We start from the raw sequence: 21,653 nt of genomic DNA, 5'->3' as shown, positions 1-21,653 counted from the left end.
ATTGAAAAAAATGTGTACAATAGAATAATTGAGTTCAACTTCCCCCTCAGGCCAATGCAACTCACAGGCCTTTCTCTTTTGAAGTGCTTGGGTGGCATTAATGTCCACTTCTCACAGCCAGTCTTCAGACTGAGGCTCGCCTTGCAATGATGTTGCGCGGTGGGGCGACTCTCTGGGTGTAACCTGTCTAACAGGCTACCTCTGTGCAGGAGGCATACTGTGTGTGTGTGTGTGTGTGTGTGTGTGTGTGTGTGTGTGTGTGTGTGTGTGTGTGTGTGTGTGTGTGTGTGTGTGTGTGTGTGTGTGTGTGTGTGTGTGTGTGTGTGTGTGTGTGTGTGTGTGTGTGTGTGTGTGTGTGTGTGTGTGTGTGTGTGTGTGTGTGTGTGTGTGTGTGTGTGTGTGTGTGTGTGTGTGTGTGTGTGTGTGTGTGTCATATCTAAGTCTTATTCTAAAATACCTTTACTTTTACATCTAAGATACATATTAAGACAATATATATAGCCAGGTGGGAACCAATGTGAATACTCACTACAACATGAAGGCTCACTTGTATTACATATGACTGCCCAGCAGGTTGTCTCCTGAACTTGTATTGACAGACGGTAAGACGAGTAGTGTAGTGTATTGTAGTGTAGTTAGACGAGGAAACAAACAGAGCTGTTATAATGTATTATGATTAATAGATAAACAAGGAATGCTTCATAGAGCGTTGGTGATGCCAAATGTGCAGTGGTTTGTCACCACCAAGTGGAAGTTTTCGGCCTGACAGAAAATATAAAATGATTTGAAAATCTTGGCCAGTTTTTATTTTTATGTTTTAATACTGTCTTGAAGGTATTCAATATTGGACATTATCAGTTTCGTTAATTGTATTCATTCATCCTGTCACGTTTATTCATTTTCACAATTATCTCAGAAGATTGATGATATAGATCTGTGATAACAGCTTGGCCTCTCTATTTTTAGAGAATAAGGAAAAATATTAACTGTACTCTTTTCTTTCTATAGCCTACCATAATTTTTCAGAATTAATTCATGAAAAATGTAAACTCTTAAAATATGTTGCATTGCTTTTGAGTAGTTATAAATGCATTTCAGGTTGAGTTTAAATGCACTCGCGATAGATTTGAAATAGAACAATTGAGATTAGGTTAAGGACACTGCAGTGTGTGAGGCAACAATGAATAGTTCATTTGAGTCTGTTTATTAGCAATTGGCTGTCCTTAATGAAACAATAAGCCACCCAGTGTATTTCTCTTCAAAGAAGAACCTAAAACATCCTGTTTTCAATGATGGGCTGATATTTTGTTTTACTTGTCTTGAATATAAACATAATATAAAAACTTTTTTTAAATCTTGGTTATTTTTGTATATCACTCTGTTCTAAAATATGGGTTGGGTTGGGTTTCAATATGTATATTATTTCAAGTGGTTTGTGTCTGACTATACAAATTATAACTTTAATGATCCTGTTATTAAAAGTTTACATATTTTTGTACATAAAATAACTGTAAAGAAAAAAATGACCGAATTACGCACTTAAGCCGCTAACTCTGACAATGTCTCATGGGAGTTGTAGTCCATATGTGGTGTACTTGATCAAGGTAAACTAACACAAATTAATCATTTTTTATATCTCATATGAAGAATTTATCAATATTGTATATAATGTACAGTAGTGTATATTAATGTAGCTAAGAATGTGTGCAGAGTACCTCAAGTTTGACAGTATCGTTACGAAAAGTAGAGCTGAGCAGCCGAGCCCGGAAGTAGGGCAGGTCCTCTTTATAAACATGGCCGTTAAATCCTTACAGCATCAGGTTCTGCGTTTTGCTGTATCAGTTAGACATTCAGGAAGTCCCTGAGGGTAGCTAGTGCAGTAACAGGTGGAAAGAAAATGTAGACACTCGACCGACGCATATGCATTATTTTGCTGTTGTTTTATATCTGCGTGGGAACAACATTTATAAACTTCATAAAGTACTTTATGCTAGCTAGCTAGCGAAGCTAACACCGACGTCTCAACGTTAACTCCTGTCAACTTTACATAATCTGCTCCCTGACAGTTTATCGACATGGAGGAGTGCCGTCGTGCGCCTGGCTCGCCTCGATGAATATTTTACACACGGAGGTGTCGGATTTACTCAGTTTACTAAACTTTATTGAAGGCTCCTTTTGGGTTGTTGTTTTTTTTCCACTGGCAACAGCCAACTGCTGAGGGCGGACATAAACAATGTTTTCTGTCAAACCCATGAAACCAACCTTCAAGAGTTATCTTCCTCCTGTTCAGGTATGTCTTTTTTGCTTCAGAGTGATAACAGCAAAGTAAACTTTTGTGCATCGTACCGAGACAGTGTCAAATTAAAGTTTGAATTCATTTAGGCTTAGGTTTTCGTGACTGCGGTGTGGCTGCGGAAGGAAAGTTTATATGTAACGTGTGGTCGTGATTAGAAGAAGAGATAGCAATCTGTATGCAGCCTCACTTGCTGCTGTGTTGTTAACAAGGGAAGGAGAAGTACTCAGAACTGGTACCAAAGTAAAAGTAGAACTGCAAGAGTGTAGGAATACTTTGTTACAAGTATAGGTCCTGCATTGTAAATGTTACTTAAGTAAAAGTACAAAAGTATCAGCCTAAAAATAAATACTCATTATGCAAATTGGGCTATTTCAGAATAATATAAATGATATGTTTTGATTATAAGTATTGATGCAGTAATGTGTTTTAACAAAGCTGATAAAAGTGCAGATAGTTTCAATTACTCTGTATGCTGAAGGGTAGCTTATGAATGTTACTCCAGGTGTAACTAAAGTCCTATTTTTAAGTGTTGAATATAATGTGAAAAGTAACTAAAGGTATTTATTAAATGTAGTGGAGTAAAAGTGGAGAATTAAACTCTGAATTGTAGTGGGGTAGAAGCACTAAGTAGCAACACATGTACATACTCAAGTAAAGTACAAGTATCTAAACAATTACAGTACTTGAGTAAATGTACTTGGTTAGTTTACACCACTGGTTGTTTAGAATCAACAAACACTAAAAACAAGTTTTAATTGTTAGTTTGAGACATTGCAAAACAAGCCAAAGTTTGCACCTACTACTTTTTAAATTTGGAGAATTGAAAATGTATTGGGGAATCTGATACCGGTATGGAGAATAGGTTCCACACAGAATGTGGCACCAGTGTGTGAGAAATGGGCTGTCACTGGCCTTGTATTGCCTACATGTGTATGCGCCTCTCCACACAGAAAGTCAAAGCTTTGCTCACAGATACTGGTCCAAACTCCCAAGCATAACCAGTGTTTGGCTGGCATGGTCAACAGCTGGGAAGTGCTTTGAATTAAGGTTTTGAAAAACATAAACCATTTTTAAAGAAGAAATGTGTCAATATATGTATTCTAGTATCAAATAATCCTTCTGTTATGCTCTTGTGTTGTTAATCAATTACACATGTCAAACTGTAAATACAAATATATACAGATTACGTTTATTTGTGTCCAAGTTAATCTAGGATTTACTGCACAAGATACATTATAGTGATTGTACGTTTATGAGAAATAATACTTATTCACTAAATCAAGATTCAGTTTAAATTAGTGGCCTTCACACTATCTTACCGGATGTTAAATTCCAACACTTTCCTATTAAACAAAATATGCTTTGACCATTTCATTGTTGCTTTTTCATGTACTGCGTAGGCCTAGTTTCTGACTTTGTTTTGGCTGTGTAGTGTGTACAGCCCATTACATTGTAAATAAAACAATCATTTTGTGTGTGATCAAACACAACTAATGTACTGTGTATAAACTGTAACCTTTTCTATACATAATCCTAAAAATGTAAAAACTACTATCGTCCTATATTCTTCCACCCTTAACACTTTCAAAGCTGAAAGTCAGCACTTTAAACTCAAAGTCATCATTCACTGTTAATCAGTGTGCTTGAGTCGAGCCACCAATGAAAAACACATGAGTGTGTGTATCTGCAGTATTTGGGGATACAGTATTAATAGCATGAGTTGACTGCTGTGTATCTTTGGTTCCTTCTAGTTTAGTTAACAGATTGCAACAGCATGGTGTAACTGTTTATGCAACGTTAATTCAACAAAACCAATCATAACAGCAGTCAGGTTGTTCAATGTGTATTCATTGTCAACTTAAATCCTAGGCATGTTGCTAGAGAATATTTTGTATCTAACTTGCATGTCATTTTTACTTTTTGACCCAGACTGATATGAAGAAAACCTTTGAACCACCTATTAAAAAGCTGGAGCCAAAGTTACTTCAAGGTAAGTTTATTTTGTCATTATCCTGAGTGGAGTCGGCTTTACCAAAGGGTTATGAATTCTCACGATACACCCTCCCATGAGGATTTAGAAACATCCTGCCAGTTATATTTGCACAGTTTAGTGCCCTTTGCAGCACCGTTTATGTGTGGCGTTTCCCACCTCTCTGTTGTAAGAGGTTCCCATTTTACAGAACACTTTAAAACTCTTATCATAAAAGTGGATTTAGAAAAAGGAGTTAAGCAATGCACATTTTCCCCCTATGACATCAAGGTCCTAAGTGAGCCTAGTGAATTAACAGGAGCAGCAGGAAAGTCGTCATTTCAGTGTTTTATTCTGGTCCCAGCTGTTGATTTGGGAGAGGCTCAACACACCCTTAGCATAGTGTTACTTTGTGTGTTGTCTGGAGTGAATATACAGTGATGTCATCTATAAAAGTAAGACCACTGTATGTCAGTTTTACATATTATAGAGGTTTCCTCATGGCCACTCCTTAGAAAAAAATCCTCATTTGCAAACCTGCCGTACTTGTATTTTGTTTCCGTTGCGGTCGACATGAATAACATTATAAAGCACCTGCTAAATGGTTGTTAAAAAAAAAGCATTTCCATTCATTTCTATGTAGCTTTTACCATTGAAGGGGTGTCTCTCCTTTTGCATCTTGATTTTGGAGCCAGACACAGGAACAGTTTTCATGATCAGCCGATATGTTTTGAACTTACTGTGCTACATGCTACTTTGAGACAGTCCTTTGATGTGACTGCAGGACTCCACCCTGCTGCCTCTGCTCTCATGCTTTGAACATCCCTGGGGCAACTTTTTACAGCAGCATTAACTGTTTTGTGGTCATGTTAAGAAGATATAAGAGTATTTGAAAAGATATGCCTAAAGCGTAAGTCAATTCTATGATATGACTTGCATGTTCCTGTCCAACTTATCATCACATCAACGTTGTTTGCAACATATCCTTACATGACTAGTTTACAAGTGCGTTTATTGTTAATTTCACCGTCTCAAACGGATGGATAACAAGAATTAACTTGTTTTTAAATAGAATAAATATGTAATATAATTGTTGTATGTATTGGTGCTCTACTACTTGGTTAAATGTACAAATGAGCAACAGAAAAGATGAGGGTAGAAAGATGACTATAGACGATACCAGTGGGGTTGGGTTATATTTTACGAATTACAAGCAGAATAATAAATAACTAAAACGGTAATAAATGAGTCTGAGCAATTTTAATAAATGATCGCACACAAAACATTTTAGCCTGGTAACGGGTTGAATTTATGTCTTATTTATGGGGTTAACTCACTTAATGTACTCTACTCTCCCTTGAACTCTATAGTTGAACACTTCAGATTTTACACTGACTTTTTATCTCATGTGCTTGTCACCAGGGGAGATTGTAGTTAATGAGGTGAACTTTGTGAGGAAATGCATCAGCGCTGAGAGCAGCCAGGACGACCTTTGGGGGAAGTTGATCTGCACCAACTTCAAGGTCTCCTTCATCCCTCAAGATGCCTCTTCCAAACAGGTATTTGTGTGCTTTTTTGAATATTTTCTCTTTCTTAGTTTCCTCTTACATTGCTTAAAATGGTCAAAATTGCCTTATGCTTTAAACAAAGACTTTGCTTCCATTGGCTACAGTTTTAGCTTTACATTTGTTGAATGTATTACTGCCCCAGCCTACTGCAGAATAGCTTTAACATGTGTATTTCTACAGCCATGTTTGCTTGATTGTGCAGCTGGCAAAGAGGAAGGAAGACTTGTGTACTTTCCTGCACTGCATTGTCAGTGATATCGCACGAGAAGTGAGACAGACTTCATACCCAGCTATGCGGAAGATTGTTTACATGAAAACATGTCTCAGTCTTAAGGGGATCTACTCAATCTACCCACCAGTATTTCAGATAATGTTTCAGCGTGTTATGGGTGTTATTAATATAACTTCAAGTTCTACCTGTCACTTTTTCCGTTGTTTGCCACAGAAGTCCCAGCTGTCCCACCTCCTGCTCGGAGATCACGACATACCCCTCACCTGTCTGGAGCAAGTAGTAACAGGTACGTCTGGTGTCACATCACATTTCTGGCCAACATTATCTTTTTTTGCAGGTTTGTTATTGGTATAATTGTCTATTATAATTTTCTTTAAGCACTTGACAATATACCCCAAACTATTGGTTTCCAAATGATAAACACGACATAAAAGAAAGCTAGTCTTAGCATTTGAAACTGTATTAAGCAGATTAAAACTTGTACTCAGCCAACTGCTTTAAAAGGAACACTTAGCATCTTAAACAAGTCATTTTACAAGAGTGATCTACAATCAGAAATAAAGTCAGATTGCTCCCTTATCAATCTTTGACAGCTTGGTGGACTGATATCGTTGGTTGCTCTTTCCTGCTCAGTGATCTGATAACAAGTGATGTCACAGCTCAGGCAGTGTTTAGTGGCAGCGCAGCAGGGTGGGGATTAGCCGTGTTTATGTATCACATTGCATCAATTGCTGACACTGCAAGGGCAACTGCCCAGAGCGAGCTTTGTTGTGTTACAGTGGTGAGGCACGAGGCTTGTTTTTGAGCTGGTTTTATACTGCTACTGAAAACACTATTATCATTGTGGAATTTGCACAAGTATGGGAGCATAAAGAATAAGATAAGGCCCTAATGCTGGGCAATACAAATATAATCAAACATGAATATGTTTTGCTGATGCTTTCACACAATATCTTATTACACCAGGGTCAGGTGGTATGGTATCCCTGCCAAAATCCCAAATGTTATGTAGCTTCATATTGAAATGAATGAGGCATATCTTTAGTTCATTGCTAACTGTTCTGCAATAGTGCATCACTTTTCCTGTAATTTGATGTATTGATGATATAGGATGAACATTACCTACTTGGTCAAGCTCATCTAAGCTTCTAATGTTTTTTTCTATAATTTGTTGCCAAGTTCTTATTTTGCATCTCTAATCATTGGGCCCTGCATCAGAGGAAGTTGCATTCATCTGTTGTGTTTGTTTGTTCCTGTCAGTTAATGATACAAAAGGGAAGAAGAAAGTGTTGGGGTCAAACCAGAAGCTGAAGTTTAACCCGACGGAGCTCATCCTCTACTGCAAAGACCTGCGCATCATAAGGTTCTGCTTTGGCGAGGCTGGGCCTGAGGGGGCCAAAAAGGTGAATCATGGCCCCACTGGATTTAGTTTACATCACATCCACTCATTTAAAGGTGTTCTTTTGAGAGAGGCTTTAAAAAGATCAGATGGATGTTTGCCAGGCTATGTAATATCCAATGTGTCCTCATTGGTAGCATCAAATGCATTTTGCCATCCCACTTCCCCATGTATCGACCCAGGGACACTGAGATGAATAGACTGAGCTCAACGCGGATGGCATCGTTTTCACCACAGCTGGCTCATTGTTTAAAGAAATACGTGCCACAATTTGAAAGAATGCATTCAGATTACACATATTGTCTTTAACATCCTAATGCCATACCTCCAAGTGACTAATTGCTCAGTATTAATCATCCGTTCTCCTTTTCTCGGTGTCCCTTATCCATTCACTGTTGCTGACCAAACTTTTCCTTTCCTGACTCTGAGCTCAATACAAACACACACTCACGACCACTTCCTCAGCGACAAAGATATTTATAACTTTAAAACTTTGACGTGCCACTTTCTCACTCCCTCCATCTATATAGAAACAATTCACTCCTCTAAATGCATTTCAGTGTGGCCATTAGCCCAGCAATGAGTAAGAGACATTGAGAACAATGCTTATGGCCAAGGAAACTGAGAATGATCCTGATTGTTGGAACGACTGGCAGCGTGACTCTGACTCATCTCCTGCACAGAGAGTAGATGGACAGATGATTCAATCTTCACACCAGTTTAGAGATCCATTTTATATAAATGCCAGGATATATTGATATGTTTGGATGTTTAGGGGATGGATAGTGCGGTAGTTAGATAGTTGCACACAATAGAAATGAAAGGAAGTCATTGTAATGCAGATACAGAGACCAACCATGTCGAGGCTTTACCTTTTTTAATCCAGCTATAATAATATACCATCACAGAAATTGGTGAAAGTGCCTTAAAGGCCAAGAAAACATGCATTTCCTTAGTTTCATCAGTCAGTTGTTTTGTGAGTTGAGCTGTTGTGGTAACCAGCAGCAATGCAGGCTTTACTGACCTCTTAGACGAGAGAAAAATGTAAGTCGTTTAGTCATGTTTTATAATGGACATACAGCTAATATTACATTTTTCTGTGAACATTTTTAAAAGTTTGTATTCAAGTTCAGAAACAAGAATCAGTCAAGAAAAATCAATCGTTGCAAATACATTTAAACTAAGAAGGTTTCAACAACCTCCAGACCCTAGGAACATGTGATCTCTCACCAAGGTATCACCAACAAACTCCAGACATAGCCAAAAGTAAGAAAACAAACATTCTTTATTTGGTTTATTTGGTTTATCTGGAATTGTAAGTGTTCTGTAAATACATGTGTATTTGATAATTATGTACACAAATGTCTCCAGGAGCTCTTGGCTTCCCCCAGCCTCACTACACGGCCCCTGAGAGTCAGGCAGCTGAATATCTCTCGACAGTGTGCCAGTGAAAAGGGCCTGAGTGTGAATGTACATAGTTACATGTCTGATCTCCTCCCATGTCATCTGGAAGCAATCTTTGTGTAGGTATTAGAGGACTTGGAGCTCCACAGCAAATACCTGCAGCACATTTGGCTAACAGTATGCATCAAACAGTTTTATGACCAGCAGTGTTACGAGTCCCTTTTGAATTCATTTCAAAATACAGCAGGCTCTTTATTTGATTGACTCTGCTGCTTACAACCTAATCTGCAGGGATGATTATGAATAGCGCACTGGATATAGAAAATGAGTCTGCCCTCCCTCACTTCTTGTGGGTGTATTTATGGACACCATGTATGTAATTACAGTGTGAACCTAAAACCAGGCTCAGTTCTTTTTTTCTTTTTCTTGGTGACATCCAGTGTATGGAATCAACCCAACCTATAATAGCTTATTTTGCCATAGGAAATTACAGAGTTGGGAGCAGCTTTGACTACACACACACACACACACACACACACACACACACACACACACACACACACACACACACACACACACACACACACACACACACACACACACACACACACACACACACACACACACACACACACACACACACACACACACACACACACACACGCACACACACACCTTTTTTGTGTCCTCTCCTGAATGGCAGGCTTTGTGTGACTCCAGTGCCACAGTGAGCTTCAGCCTGCTAACCCAGGGCCGTAGGCTGAGCGTTAAACATTTTCTTTCCCAGGTTTCACTTGTTCTTCTTTTTGTATTGCTAAAAGATATTCCTCACTTTTAGACCTCTGAATGTTTCTGAGATTGGAAGCTGAAATGTAATGTTTAATTGATTCCTCCATTCATGTTTAATCATATTGTTTTGTAATGCTCATGTCCAATACTTATTTTTCTCCCTTTTATTCCAGGTTTGCCTTGCTATTGCCCACTATTCCCACCCAGCTGATCTTCAACTGCTGTTTGGTTTTGAGTACCAAGGGCGGCGCTATCATGAATCTAAAGGTAGGCATATAAAGTAGCATGTTGAATTTCTTTTATTGTGTCTTTAAAGGTCCCCTATTATACTGTTTTTCATCAATATATTATAGGTCTCAGATATATACAAAACATGTCTCTGAAGTGTTTGGCTCCAAATACCAAACAGATCATTGTAGCATCCCATAAACCCCTCTGTTTCAGCCCTGTTTCAAAGGTGCTGATTACTGTTACTTTAGATGAAAATAAGGAGCCACTCCCCACGCCCCTCTGAGAGATATTTGGTTAAAAAGAACACAATGGTGCTCTAGGAGGAGATTCAGGTGATAAGGTGGGTGGGGGTTACCTTGGTTGGTGATTGGCTAATGGTTACACAAGCCAACAAATTGTTGACATCACAAAGTGGCCAAAATCTGATCAGCTCGTTTTCAGACAGGTTTTTATATAAATGGATCAGGACAAGAAGTGAGTGAAACTTTTTTCACACATGTTTTTTCACACATGACACATGTCTCTGTATAAAAGACATGACAACGTGGATTTTGCATAATAGGTCCCCTTTAATATATGTACACCTCCATAACCTGGACTCAAAATCAGTCTGACAAAAAGTGGATTTTGCATAATAGGTGACCTTTAAGACATACCAAGTTATTTTTTTACTGTTATCTTTGTATATTCATCTATGTGTATTTCCAGGGGAGCGAGTCAATGGTTCCACCCCACGAGAAGGATTACGGACCCCCATATTTGACCGCCCGTCGGACCTGGATCGGGAGATCAAGAGAACAGGAGCATCAGAGTGGAGAGTGTGCTCCGTCAACGAGGGCTTTGCCATCTCACAAAGGTTTTCAGCTTGTGTTGTTTGATGTTTGCTATTCACCAGCAGTATAGGCAGAGCATGTCTGTAGTTCCCTCACTTGGCCTTAGCTGGTGAAAGCACTAAATGTCCCCTCTACTCATACCTAGTATGTTTTGGCAAGACAGTATATTTACACTGTAGGCTTTTTTTCATTGCTTCATACGAGACTCAAGAAAAACACCGGAATGTCTCAGTGTAACATGCAGGTCTGCTTTTAACAATACATGCTATTCATCTGAGTTCAGTGGTGACATCATGGTGGGTTTCAAGTAAGGATTGTACTGTGTTAAATGGACTGCAAATTGCATAATGGTCGTTTGCAAAAAGCAGTACACATAACATGGGGCTAAAAAAATACTCACACTCCACTCGGTTTAAGTATATGAGGGGAAACTGAATAAAAGAAACTCACTATAAAAGCTTCTCAGCAGCTCAGATATTTGGGACAGGCCCAGCAAACCCAGTGTTAAATGGTTAGTAACAATACAATCATGGCTTTTACTGCCTTACATATGATGGTATGTCAGCAAGAGGCAAAACACTTTGACTTATTTGTATGTCTTTCTAACAATATGATTGAAAATATTGAAATTGTTTTATTTAATGGTGCCTTGGTCTTTGATTCCTGTATAACAAACCTCTTTCTCTCACTCTTCCTGTTAGTCTCCCAGAGTTCATTGTGGTCCCGGTCTCTCTGGCAGACGAGGATCTAAAGAAGTATTCCGTATTCTTCACTGACCAGCGCATCCCTGTGAGTTTTCTGATATCTGCATTAACACTATGCCGCAAAACTTTTCATTTAGCTCATGGATGTATAATAAGAACTGGATACAGCGTGGGAGGCGGGGTCTCGTTCTTTCCTATGAGAGCTGCTCATTGGCTCATGAAGGCAAAATGGCCCAACTTTTGAGAGCGCGAAACGTCACAGATTACCCATCATGCCTGGCTGTCAGAGGAGAAGAACCCGTATGTGCAGTCATAGATCATGCGCCCCTTAAGCCCCGCCTCCCGAGCTCCCACTCTCGGCTCACTAGAATGAATGGAGAGAGAAAATAAATCTAGATTTGGCTTTTAGTGCATTTTACAACTTTAAGGACTTAATGATTCTAATAAGGGCTATAAAATAGTTCATACTGGGTAGTTTATTTAGTTTTTTTAAAAAGTATCCACTGATTTACAGACGTCTCTTTCCCCATGTTAGTCAATGGGAAAAAGTCTTTCTTGGCCCAGTGACGTCACGGACTGATGATACGGAAATTGTAGTACCGCTGTTTGGACGCAACGAATGTTGGGCAAAGAGTCCGGCGCACTTCCTGGGGGCTTGATTTAGGTCATATTCAAAATAAGTGTTATACTGTAACAACAACATAACCATTGATGTGTTAAGAGATTTTGGTAGCACTACATCTTAAAAAAATGAAGTTATTGAATTTTTCTACGAGTATATATTTTCGGCGTTGCAGTTTGTAGACGGTAGCACTCCTCTCTCCTCCAGCTGCACATTGTGACAAATTATTGATGTTTAGCTCGGATTACGGCGCGTATCGAACTGTTCTGATAAAAACGACTCCGTAGCTCATTGTCTACCTTGCTATGATTGTAAAGTAATGTTGTTTGCATTTTTACAACGTTATGTTCATGAGTTATTGATCCGCGAAATTCGAATCTGTCAATAACTCAGCTCAGAGTATGCTTTGCGACGTGCATGTCCCCTCGCTCCGAGTGTTCTGTTGAGGTGTCTTTCACTTGCCTATTGCCAAGCACTGATGTTATATCTTTATATTTTAGGCCAAGCTCAAAGTAAAAATCGATGAACCGCTCCATTGTTGTGTTTTCTGTGTTCCCAAATTGACCCGGAAGTACATTGAGCTAAGGCGAAGTCCCTCCCTTTCCGGTGAAACCCTTTCCGGTGTCGTCAATCTTAAAAAATTATTTCCATGTCAAAAAAGTCACCGTTTGTCGTAAAACTGTTGAAATACAAGACTATGAAAGATACGGAAGCGTCAGCCAATCAAATCATATGCCAGTACAAGCTCTAGCCAATCAAACCGCGTGCTTGTGTGTCCTGGGTGGGAGATTCATGTGATTGGTTGTTGGTCGAGTTTCAGACACGCCCGTCGGCAAGCTTCAACGCAAGCTGTTGTGTGGACGCTGCGTAACACCTACGTCACTTCTGGGACGAAAATTATGGCCCCGCCCACTTTTGGGGGAAAACAACGCTGTCATTTGAATGGCGGTCAATACAAATTCAGAAGTTTTTGCCAATCCAATCAGAAATGTAAGAAAAACGTGGATTTTTGGATCTTCAAAGAGCCCGATTACGATGGCCAGTCAGGCAAACAATTACATTAAATCATTTGAAATCGACGATCGGGCTCGATATATGGTTAAATTAAAATCAGTAGGCGGGGCCGTAATTTCGCCATTTCATGAGCGAGACGGAAAATAATTGTTTTATCATACCAAAAAGCTGCTGTGTCGCTTATTGCACCTCAAACATTAAGACAAATCCAGAGTTACGTTTTTCTGTACTTCCTCTAATAAAAAAGGACAGTAAAAGAAGAGCTCTGTGGCTTCAGGCTTGATCGCCATTCAAATGACAGTGTTGTTTCCCCCAAAAGTGGGCGGGGCCGATATTTTCGCCCTGAAGTGAGGTAGATGTTACTCTCATCTATGGACATTGATCGCCTACTGCTATATTTAACCATATATCGAGCCCGATCGTCGATTTCCAAGGATTTAATATAATTGTTTGCCTGTCTGGCCATTGTAATCGGGCTCTTTGAAGATCCCAAAATCCACGGTTTTCTTACATTTCTGATCGGATTGGCAAAAACTTCAGAATTTGAATTGACCGCCATTCAAATGACAGCTTTGTTTTCCCCCAAAAGTGGGCGAAGCCGTCATTTTTGCCGGAAATGTATTACTCTCATCTATGCTAACGCTAACGCCACATTAGCATCAGAGATGTTTTCTACTTCATGCTATCTGCACAAATGGTTAACATTGAACATTAAAAAGATCAGGCAGTTCAGGGAGAATCGAGGAAGGCAGGCAGCTTTGCATGACATTCTTCTGGACGTGTTTCATTGTGGTGATAGAGAGGGTAGTCAATCCCTTGTTTGGCAAGACAGTAGTGACGGCGATCTTGGTGACGTGTGTTGTTGTGCGAGACCAGAGATGTAGTTCATTGAGCGGTTTCACACAGAAAAAGTCTTGCTTCAAAGTTTTACGACAAAACATTTTTTTTTACTTGCAAAATCATCTTTTAAATTTACAAACATCATATGTGTAATTTGTGGCACAATTCAAACGGGATCGAAAGATAACTTTTCTCTCGCCATTGACTTCAATACATAATTTTTCCGAAATAACGTCCCATGGAGGTCCACTGGAAGGGGAGGGACTTCGCCTCTCTATTACGAGATCTCGCAAAACATTATTATTTTTTTTTCAAACACATTATTTGTTCTTCTCCATGTCCCCTAGGGGGCTCCGTAGGTTGCCGAGCTTTGCTTAGTAAAACTTAATGTATCTCTATTTATTATTAGGCTTATAATGTAATTGTAACAGCAATTACGGCGGTGGTGGCGAAGTCGATAGGGACTTGGCTTGGCAACTGGAAGGTCACCAGTTCAAGTCCCAGCAAGACCAAGTGCTACCGAGGTGTCCCTGAGCAAGGCACCGTTCCCCGGGCGCCGTTCAAAATGGCAGCACACTGCTCCTAACACTAGGATGGGTCAAATGCAGAGAAACAATTTCCCCACGAGGGATTAATAAAAGTCCATCTTAATCTTAATCTTACATATAGGAACACTAATAGACTAATTTATAATAACTATCTGTTGTACACCAGTTGAATAAACTGTAGCATAACTTTTATTTGCCGATTAATTTCTGTCCTTTCTTCCTTGTAGCTCTGGTGCTGGAATCATCCAAATGGAAGTGCTCTGGTCCGCATGGCCACCATAAGTGATCCATTGCAGCAGAGGAGGATCGATCAGAAGTACACAAACTCCTTTACTTTATTCAGATTCAGTCATCAAAAACAGTCATCAAATGTTGAACTGCACTAGTGGAAAAAATGTAAATGTATTAAGTTTCATCTCAGGTATTATTTGGTACAGGTATTTGGTAATGACGCTGAATATGCTAAAGTTCTATATAAATATATCGATGACGATGATGTATTGCAGAGATGTTGCCATTGCTGTTTTAAGACCTCTCGTGTTTTGTGGTAGGATCTTCACTGCCATCACAAAAAGCCACCCACAGCGCAGTGAAGTCCTCAGGTCAGATCTGGACAAGTGTCTGCCCAACATCCAGGACATCCAGAGTGGTTTTGTTAAAGTCAGGCAGATCTGCGTCATAGGTGAGCCGAATCACAGTCAATCTGCAACTCCTTATACCCGTGTATGTGTGAAATACATCAAAATGTACCTTTTTTCAAATGGAAATGGGAAGATTTCTTCTCATACTTGTGTATAGTTTTGTAGATGTTTTTAAGTGTTGGACTGTTTTGATTGTGTGCAGATCATTTTGAGGAGTCAGACGAGAGGTGGTTCTCATCTATTGAAAACTCAAGATGGCTGGAGTATGTGAGGTATATAAACAACCTGAGTCTTTATAAACTTTATTAAAAATTGAAATATTATGCTGGTGTGATGTTCTTTTTAACTTTATAATTCCATCTGGAACATAACAGCCCTTCACAAATAATTTGTATTGACAGTCTAAGTTAAGATGAATGTACACATCCTTTTTGTACTGTTTAAGTTATCCAACTAATGTAATTATGCTGTATCATTGGAAATACATTGTGTGTTAAAATGAATGGACATGTATCTCCTGTTTGTGACTGCAGGGCTTTCCTGAAGCACTCAGCAGAGATAGTGTACCAGCTGGATGGAAAGAATGCTTCAGTCATTCTTCAAGGTAAACTTAGCAACTTCATATTTTCTTTACTTTATTGCATGATGGTGAACTTCACTTTAGATTTTCCTGATCCATCGATTGTGATATTGTAGCAACGTGACTTTGAACATTTAAATTGTATCCAACAGCAGGTGTAAAACTCTTTGAATCTGTATTTGTTCTCCCTGTACAGAGGAGGAGGACAGAGACCTGAACTGTGTGGTGTCCTCACTGGTGCAGCTCATGTTGGACCCTCACTATCGCAGCCTCGTTGGCTTTCAGAGTTTGGTGCAGAAGGAGTGGGTGATGGCTGGCCATCGCTTCTTGGACAGATGCAACCACTTAAAGAAGAATGACAAAGAGGAGGTATTTGTCAGACGGTTTAAAACCAACTCCGATCTAATAGAAATGCCAAGACACTAACGCTTTCTATATGTTTTTTCTCCCACTCTCTCTCTCTCTCTCTCTCTCTCTCTCTCTCTCTCCAGTCCCCGCTGTTCTTGCTGTTCCTGGACTGCGTGTCGCAGATGCTGAGCCAGTACCCGGCAGCGTTCGAGTTCACAGAGTCCTATCTGACTGTCCTGAGTGACAGCATGTGGATCCCACTCTTCAGTACTTTCCTCTTCAACTCTTCCAAACAGCAAGCTAAGCACTTGATGGTAAGAGACACAAGATTCAAGGCTTTTATTGTCATTCGTACATCTTAGGACACACGCACATATCATTGTAAAATGTATTTATTTTATTAGTTTAATACATATTTTTCTACATGGCAATACAGTAGTAAACAATGTTGTGCACTAAATGCAACGGATTCCACCATGATCCTAAATGATGTTGAAATGAGAACATGATGATTTTTTTTTTTAATGGTTGTTACTTAATAAAAAATGTTTGTACATAACCAATGCTCAAACCTCTGAGTTGTGCTTGTTTAAAGGTGTTATATTAAAAGTCTGAATGTCCAAACGTAGTGGTCCAAGACCAATGAAAGCACTTGTCATAATTCCAGGTGACAGTGTGTAACAAAGCAACATGTTTTTGTGGTTTACTTTCTCATGTCAAAGACTGAAATGTCCTTCTGCATGTGTCAGATCATTTACTGGAAAGAGTGCAACGTATTGCATACAGATAAGAACACATTTAGCTTGTGGTCAGAAAAATACTGTTGACACTTCCAGATTATAAATAACCTTGTGTTTGCTGGACAGGACTTTGCCAAGAATAAAGCCATCCCTCACGGAGAAGACCAGGTTGTCTACTTCCCTCCGGTTTGGGACTGGTCGCAGCAGTTCTCCCCCAAAGACCAAACCCTCTTCAACAACCCCATGTATGTCGGCAAAGGAGCGGCCTGCGTTCAGAATGGAGAAGTGAAGACCTTCAGACGCACAAAGGTACACAACACACCGAGTTTACGGTTTTATAGCAGCAGTAGCAGCACATGGTTTTAGATGCCGTCTTTTACTACCTTCGATACGCAACACTTGAATTACAGTGTGGACTTTCAACCACAGTTTAGTTGTTTGCAGCCATGTTGAAAACAAGTTGTAAGGTGGTTTAACGGCAAGGACTTTTTAAAGTCTACACCCAAGTTTTAAACTTTTGTTATTCGGTAAACTTTAAATCACAATTTTATTTACTTTTTTTTTACTATTTGAAGTAAGAACATTTTATCTTAATTTTAATTGTTTAAGCTTTATTTTTATTCTGCATGCTGGGTATCTAGAGTATAGATACCTCTATAGTTTCTAAATAATGTAGGTTGCCCACAACTCCAAAGCTTTCTTTTTTTGAAGGTCAGAAGATCAATACTCATGTGTAGGTATTTCCGAAATAGGTTAGCTTTGTCTTCTGCCCTCTTATGCTTCAGGTTGTTAGATATGACCATTTGATGATATGCATTTTGCTGAAATACACACTATTCCTGATGGAGTAAATGTTTAACATGAACAATCCGTCCAGTCAGCAGTTCTGATTACTGCAACTGAGATTTTATGGTTGGGGTTTAGAAATTCACAAATTATTACACAGACAATAAATCATTGTTTTTGTTTTATTTCTTAGGTTTTAGGTTTCAGGGTCAGGGGGATTGAGATATACTAATTCAGAACCTTGAAAGAGCTTAGGTCACATAGCTCTAGTTGATTCCCACTAAACGAGTGTGTCCTTCCTCCAACAGAAGGCGTATAGCCACACGCTGCGAGGGATGCCTGCGTCTCTACGCAATGGGACGAAGGTCGGGGAGGACACGTTGACCCGGCGTGGCTCCCTGGTGTCGGAGCTGAGGTCTGATTTCTCCCCCGTTAAAGACGAAAGCCCGTCGGAGCGCTTCTTCAGAGACTGGTTCTCTCGCCCCGCGGACCAGCAGGGCCTCCTCATCCCGCTGCTCGTGCCCTCGCACCTCGCTCTCTGGAAGCTCTACTTCCTGCGCTGGGTTCCTGAAGCCTGCATCCCCAAAGGAGGCCCCATCACCGCTTACCGCAAGCTCTCCCAACTGGTCGACGAAATTGAGATTCTGCAGAACCGGCTCAGGCAGTATAAAGGACGTGGTCCCGGCAACGGGCCACTCCCCAGCCCAAGTGGGCCCCTCTCAGACCAAAGGAGGATGTATTTTAAGGCCAGTTCCCCACATGACCCCCCTTCACCTTCTGACGTCCTTACCTCCTCCTTCCCCTTCTCTCCAACGGGTAACCTGTGTCGCGGCGGTAGCCATGGGACCCCCATTAGCAAATTCCTGAACGGGGCGAGGATCTGGCTCTCTACGGAGACTCTGAACGACACTGTCTGAAGGGGGGGGGGATTATAGGCTCGCTTTTCTGAGCTCAGTAAAGGTGTGTGTAACAATAAACCTTATTTTCTTTTTCCTCTTTCTTTAATACCAAGAAGGAAAATGGAAACAATTAACTTTGAGGTCCTTTCTAACCTGAAGCGCCCTCTATAGGACTGAATCCTTAATTACCATTACAGCAGAGGAAATGAGATGATCTAAAGCACATCCTCCTTATTGGCCAAGGAGTTGTTGTTGTTGTGAGGTCTCCTGACTGCGAAAGATTGTAATACAAATTGTTTTAATATAATTATTTTTTGGATCTACTTGCGGTCTTTCTCGAGATTAGTACTAGATGACTGCTCTTTTCTGTTGAGCGTCCTGTAGGACCCGAATAAAGAGCGCTTTTGGAGATGTTTATATTGTGTTGAGAGCCTTTACCTTTTGACACATTTGCATTGCTCAATACGACACCCCCACTGTTATGGAAATGAGAAATGTTATCCACATATAAATGCTTTGAATTAGAAAATGCCCGTTTTCTTACTGCAGCATTAATGATGCATTTCACTGAACACTGATTTCCAACTAATCCTTTTGTTTGTACCTTCCAGGAAAAGTAATTGACAATATAATAACTGACGTAGTTTTTATTTTAGAAAGAGGAACAGAAAAGAACACTGCTTCTACATATTCTTATATGTGTTCAAACAAAGAGGATCTGTCATGGCTGAATGTAATGGGGCGTTTTTCGTTTTTTCTTTGCATAAGCTTAATGCCATTTGCTCCAAGTGCCCATACAACTATGGTTATATTGAAAGTCTCACTCTGTGCAGCAAATAGTGTGATTTCAGGGTTTGGCTTTGTAGATTTACGCTATTTTTGAAGCAGAGAAAAGGGCCTATACTTTCAGTATCATAAAGCAGGTGATATTCAGAGGGCAACGTGGAGATTTGAGGACTTCAATCTGTGGTAGATATTTCCTCTTCTCTTTCTGAAGGGGTTTTATTCAACTTTTATACAGGCCTTCTGGTAAGGCTCTAATTATAAGAAGAACAAACTGTTCATAACAACAGTACCTGCATGGGTAAATGTTTTAAGCAAAAGGACAGACAAGGGCTTTGATTCAAACCAGTCTCTAGTTTAGATGGCACTGATCCAATTAACCAGACAGTAATGGGTTGATGACGAGTGACAAGAACATATCAGCATTAAGCACCTGGATAGCAATGTGTGATATTTTGTCCACAATGACTTCAGTTCACACAGGTTGTTAAAGGAAAGCCTGATACAAAGGGAAAGGCTTAACATACTGTATGTAGCTTTAACATTAGTCACTTTGAATAACATGTGTTCTTGTTTTTTTGCCAGATAATGCTTCTCTGGTTATAGGAATAATGTAATAAAGTACAAGTAGTGATTATGTACTTTCAGTCAGGGTAGAGATGGCAAGGTTAGTGAGTTAAGATGTTCACAGGTTTAAATTAGGAAATCGGAGACATTTTCGAGCAAGCTAAAGTTCAAGTGCTCTGCAAAGACTTTAATTTGGAGATCCTTTCAAAGTGTCTGCTGAACTAGAGAGGGGTTTGAGATGTGTCAGGGGAAATGGATCAGTCATCCAGATCCCATTTAAACTAGGGAGGAATTAGCACTGTGTAATATGTAATTTCTTAAAATAACAGTACAGCATTTAATATATACATTAATACCACTGGACAGTCTCAACATCTGTCCTCCAACACAGGAGCATTCACCCTTAGACGCTAGATTGACCAGTTTCCAATAATATTCAGCTAAATGCGTTTCTATAGCAATAGCTAACTAGTTCAGGTGTTTGTTTGAATAAAGAAGTGTTTATAGAAGTCAACCTGCTCTCCCAAATGCTATTGATTGCACATTTAACTCAAGATATAGGATAGTTTGTTTGAAAATGGTTGAATATCATTTTTGCAGATATTATAAATACTGTATATGGTTGAAATCTCCCTATTAATATCTTTGATTAATGGTACTAGATTACTTTTATCTTAGATTCAGTCTTTTTGTTTTCTGGAGAGATATTGATATGCTATGTTCTTCCACCACTTCACCATGTTGCGCTCTGCTGTAATTGCATGATGACTGTGCTCCCACAGTTTGATATTGAAGAGCAGCAGAGGTATTCAGATATGCAGATGCTCTCTAAGAGGGATGCAAGGGCTACTGTACATCCCCCTGTGCCTTGTTGGGAAGATTGACCATTTTTGTAACTCAATTCTAAATATATTGACTTATTTTAGTTTTTCTAAAAATGTTGAGTTATCAATTCTGTAAATCTATAGTAAATTCACTGGTAATGCACTGAAGCTGTTTTCCCTGACCAAGAATAGGGCTTGAATGTGTACCAGTAACCAATAATTACAATATTTTTCAAATGAACTTGTGTCCTGGCTTTTATTTCACTGGATTCTGACTCAATAATGCGATGCTTTTTCTATTAAAGCTTGGGAGGGCTCTGAAAAAAAAAAACGAGCAACCTTTTGTGTCTGTAATAATGAGTCTACCTTCCTTTCTCCTTGCATACACTCATCATCTGTGATTAATTAATTGAATGAGCTGTCGGTTGAGTTAAATACAAATTATAATTCTAAATGGAGAACATAAATCACTTAAACCAACTAAGCCACAACACCACTGTCACAATCTACTATCATAATTAATATTAATTTATATTTCAGGATGTCTTCTACATCTTGTTTAATTCTTTCCATTATTTTTGATTTGGATTGACAAAGAGGAACTCAACACCGGAAGAAAAAAAAATGGTGTGGTTAAGGTTATTGAGATTGTTATTTAGAAGTATCCTTGAACATGTAAAATCTACTTGAAGCATTTCCATACAGTATTGAGTATGTCAGGTAGATGTGTCTATGGAAGTTGTTGGTTTGAGGCACTGCTGGGATTAGAACCCAGGATCTCCTGTTTAAGGCACTTTGACCAACTAAGCCACAGCGTCAACATTAATTGTTGTATCTCTTATATGATAAACCTAAGATACACCTGCTCCCCCTACTGTACACAATCACAATAAGGGAAATACATTATAATTCTGTCAGAAATACATTCTTTCCATCTATCTGTCTATCTATCTATCTATCTATCTGTCTGTCTGTCTGTATATCTGTCTATCTGTCTATCTGTTTATCTATCTTGAAAAAAAACAGGAAATTGAAT

General features: G+C 39.4%; 1 protein-coding gene across 1 annotated transcript; it reads left to right on the top strand.

Annotated features, from left to right (window-relative positions):
* Positions 1 to 1,779: 1,779 nt before the first annotated feature.
* On the top strand, positions 1,780 to 20,858 carry mtmr10 (myotubularin related protein 10). The gene is made up of 16 exons (XM_034111837.1): positions 1,780 to 2,290; positions 4,226 to 4,286; positions 5,688 to 5,824; positions 6,279 to 6,351; positions 7,326 to 7,468; positions 9,831 to 9,924; positions 10,597 to 10,744; positions 11,423 to 11,510; positions 14,677 to 14,765; positions 15,001 to 15,131; positions 15,293 to 15,362; positions 15,624 to 15,694; positions 15,867 to 16,039; positions 16,162 to 16,332; positions 16,885 to 17,067; positions 17,853 to 20,858. The coding sequence occupies exons 1-16, from the start codon at positions 2,234 to 2,236 to the stop codon at positions 18,459 to 18,461; spliced, it is 2,298 nt and encodes a 765-aa protein (XP_033967728.1). The 5' UTR covers positions 1,780 to 2,233; the 3' UTR covers positions 18,462 to 20,858.
* Positions 20,859 to 21,653: the final 795 nt, after the last annotated feature.

Source organism: Pseudochaenichthys georgianus, chromosome 3 (genome assembly GCF_902827115.2).
Source record: "Pseudochaenichthys georgianus chromosome 3, fPseGeo1.2, whole genome shotgun sequence".
NCBI lineage: Eukaryota > Metazoa > Chordata > Actinopteri > Perciformes > Channichthyidae > Pseudochaenichthys > Pseudochaenichthys georgianus.
The sequence above is the reverse complement of the archived record's forward strand: the minus strand, read 5'-3'. Positions and strand labels throughout refer to the sequence as shown.

Bases quoted from the DNA above. Each gene is read 5' to 3' on its own strand.
- mtmr10 (XM_034111837.1), top strand. From the start codon at position 2,234: ATGTTTTCTGTCAAACCCATGAAACCAACCTTCAAGAGTTATCTTCCT. The intron at 7,469-9,830 runs GTGAATCATGGC...CTTTTATTCCAG, and splicing joins GGCCTGAGGGGGCCAAAAAG to GTTTGCCTTGCTATTGCCCA. The intron at 9,925-10,596 runs GTAGGCATATAA...GTGTATTTCCAG, and splicing joins GCGCTATCATGAATCTAAAG to GGGAGCGAGTCAATGGTTCC.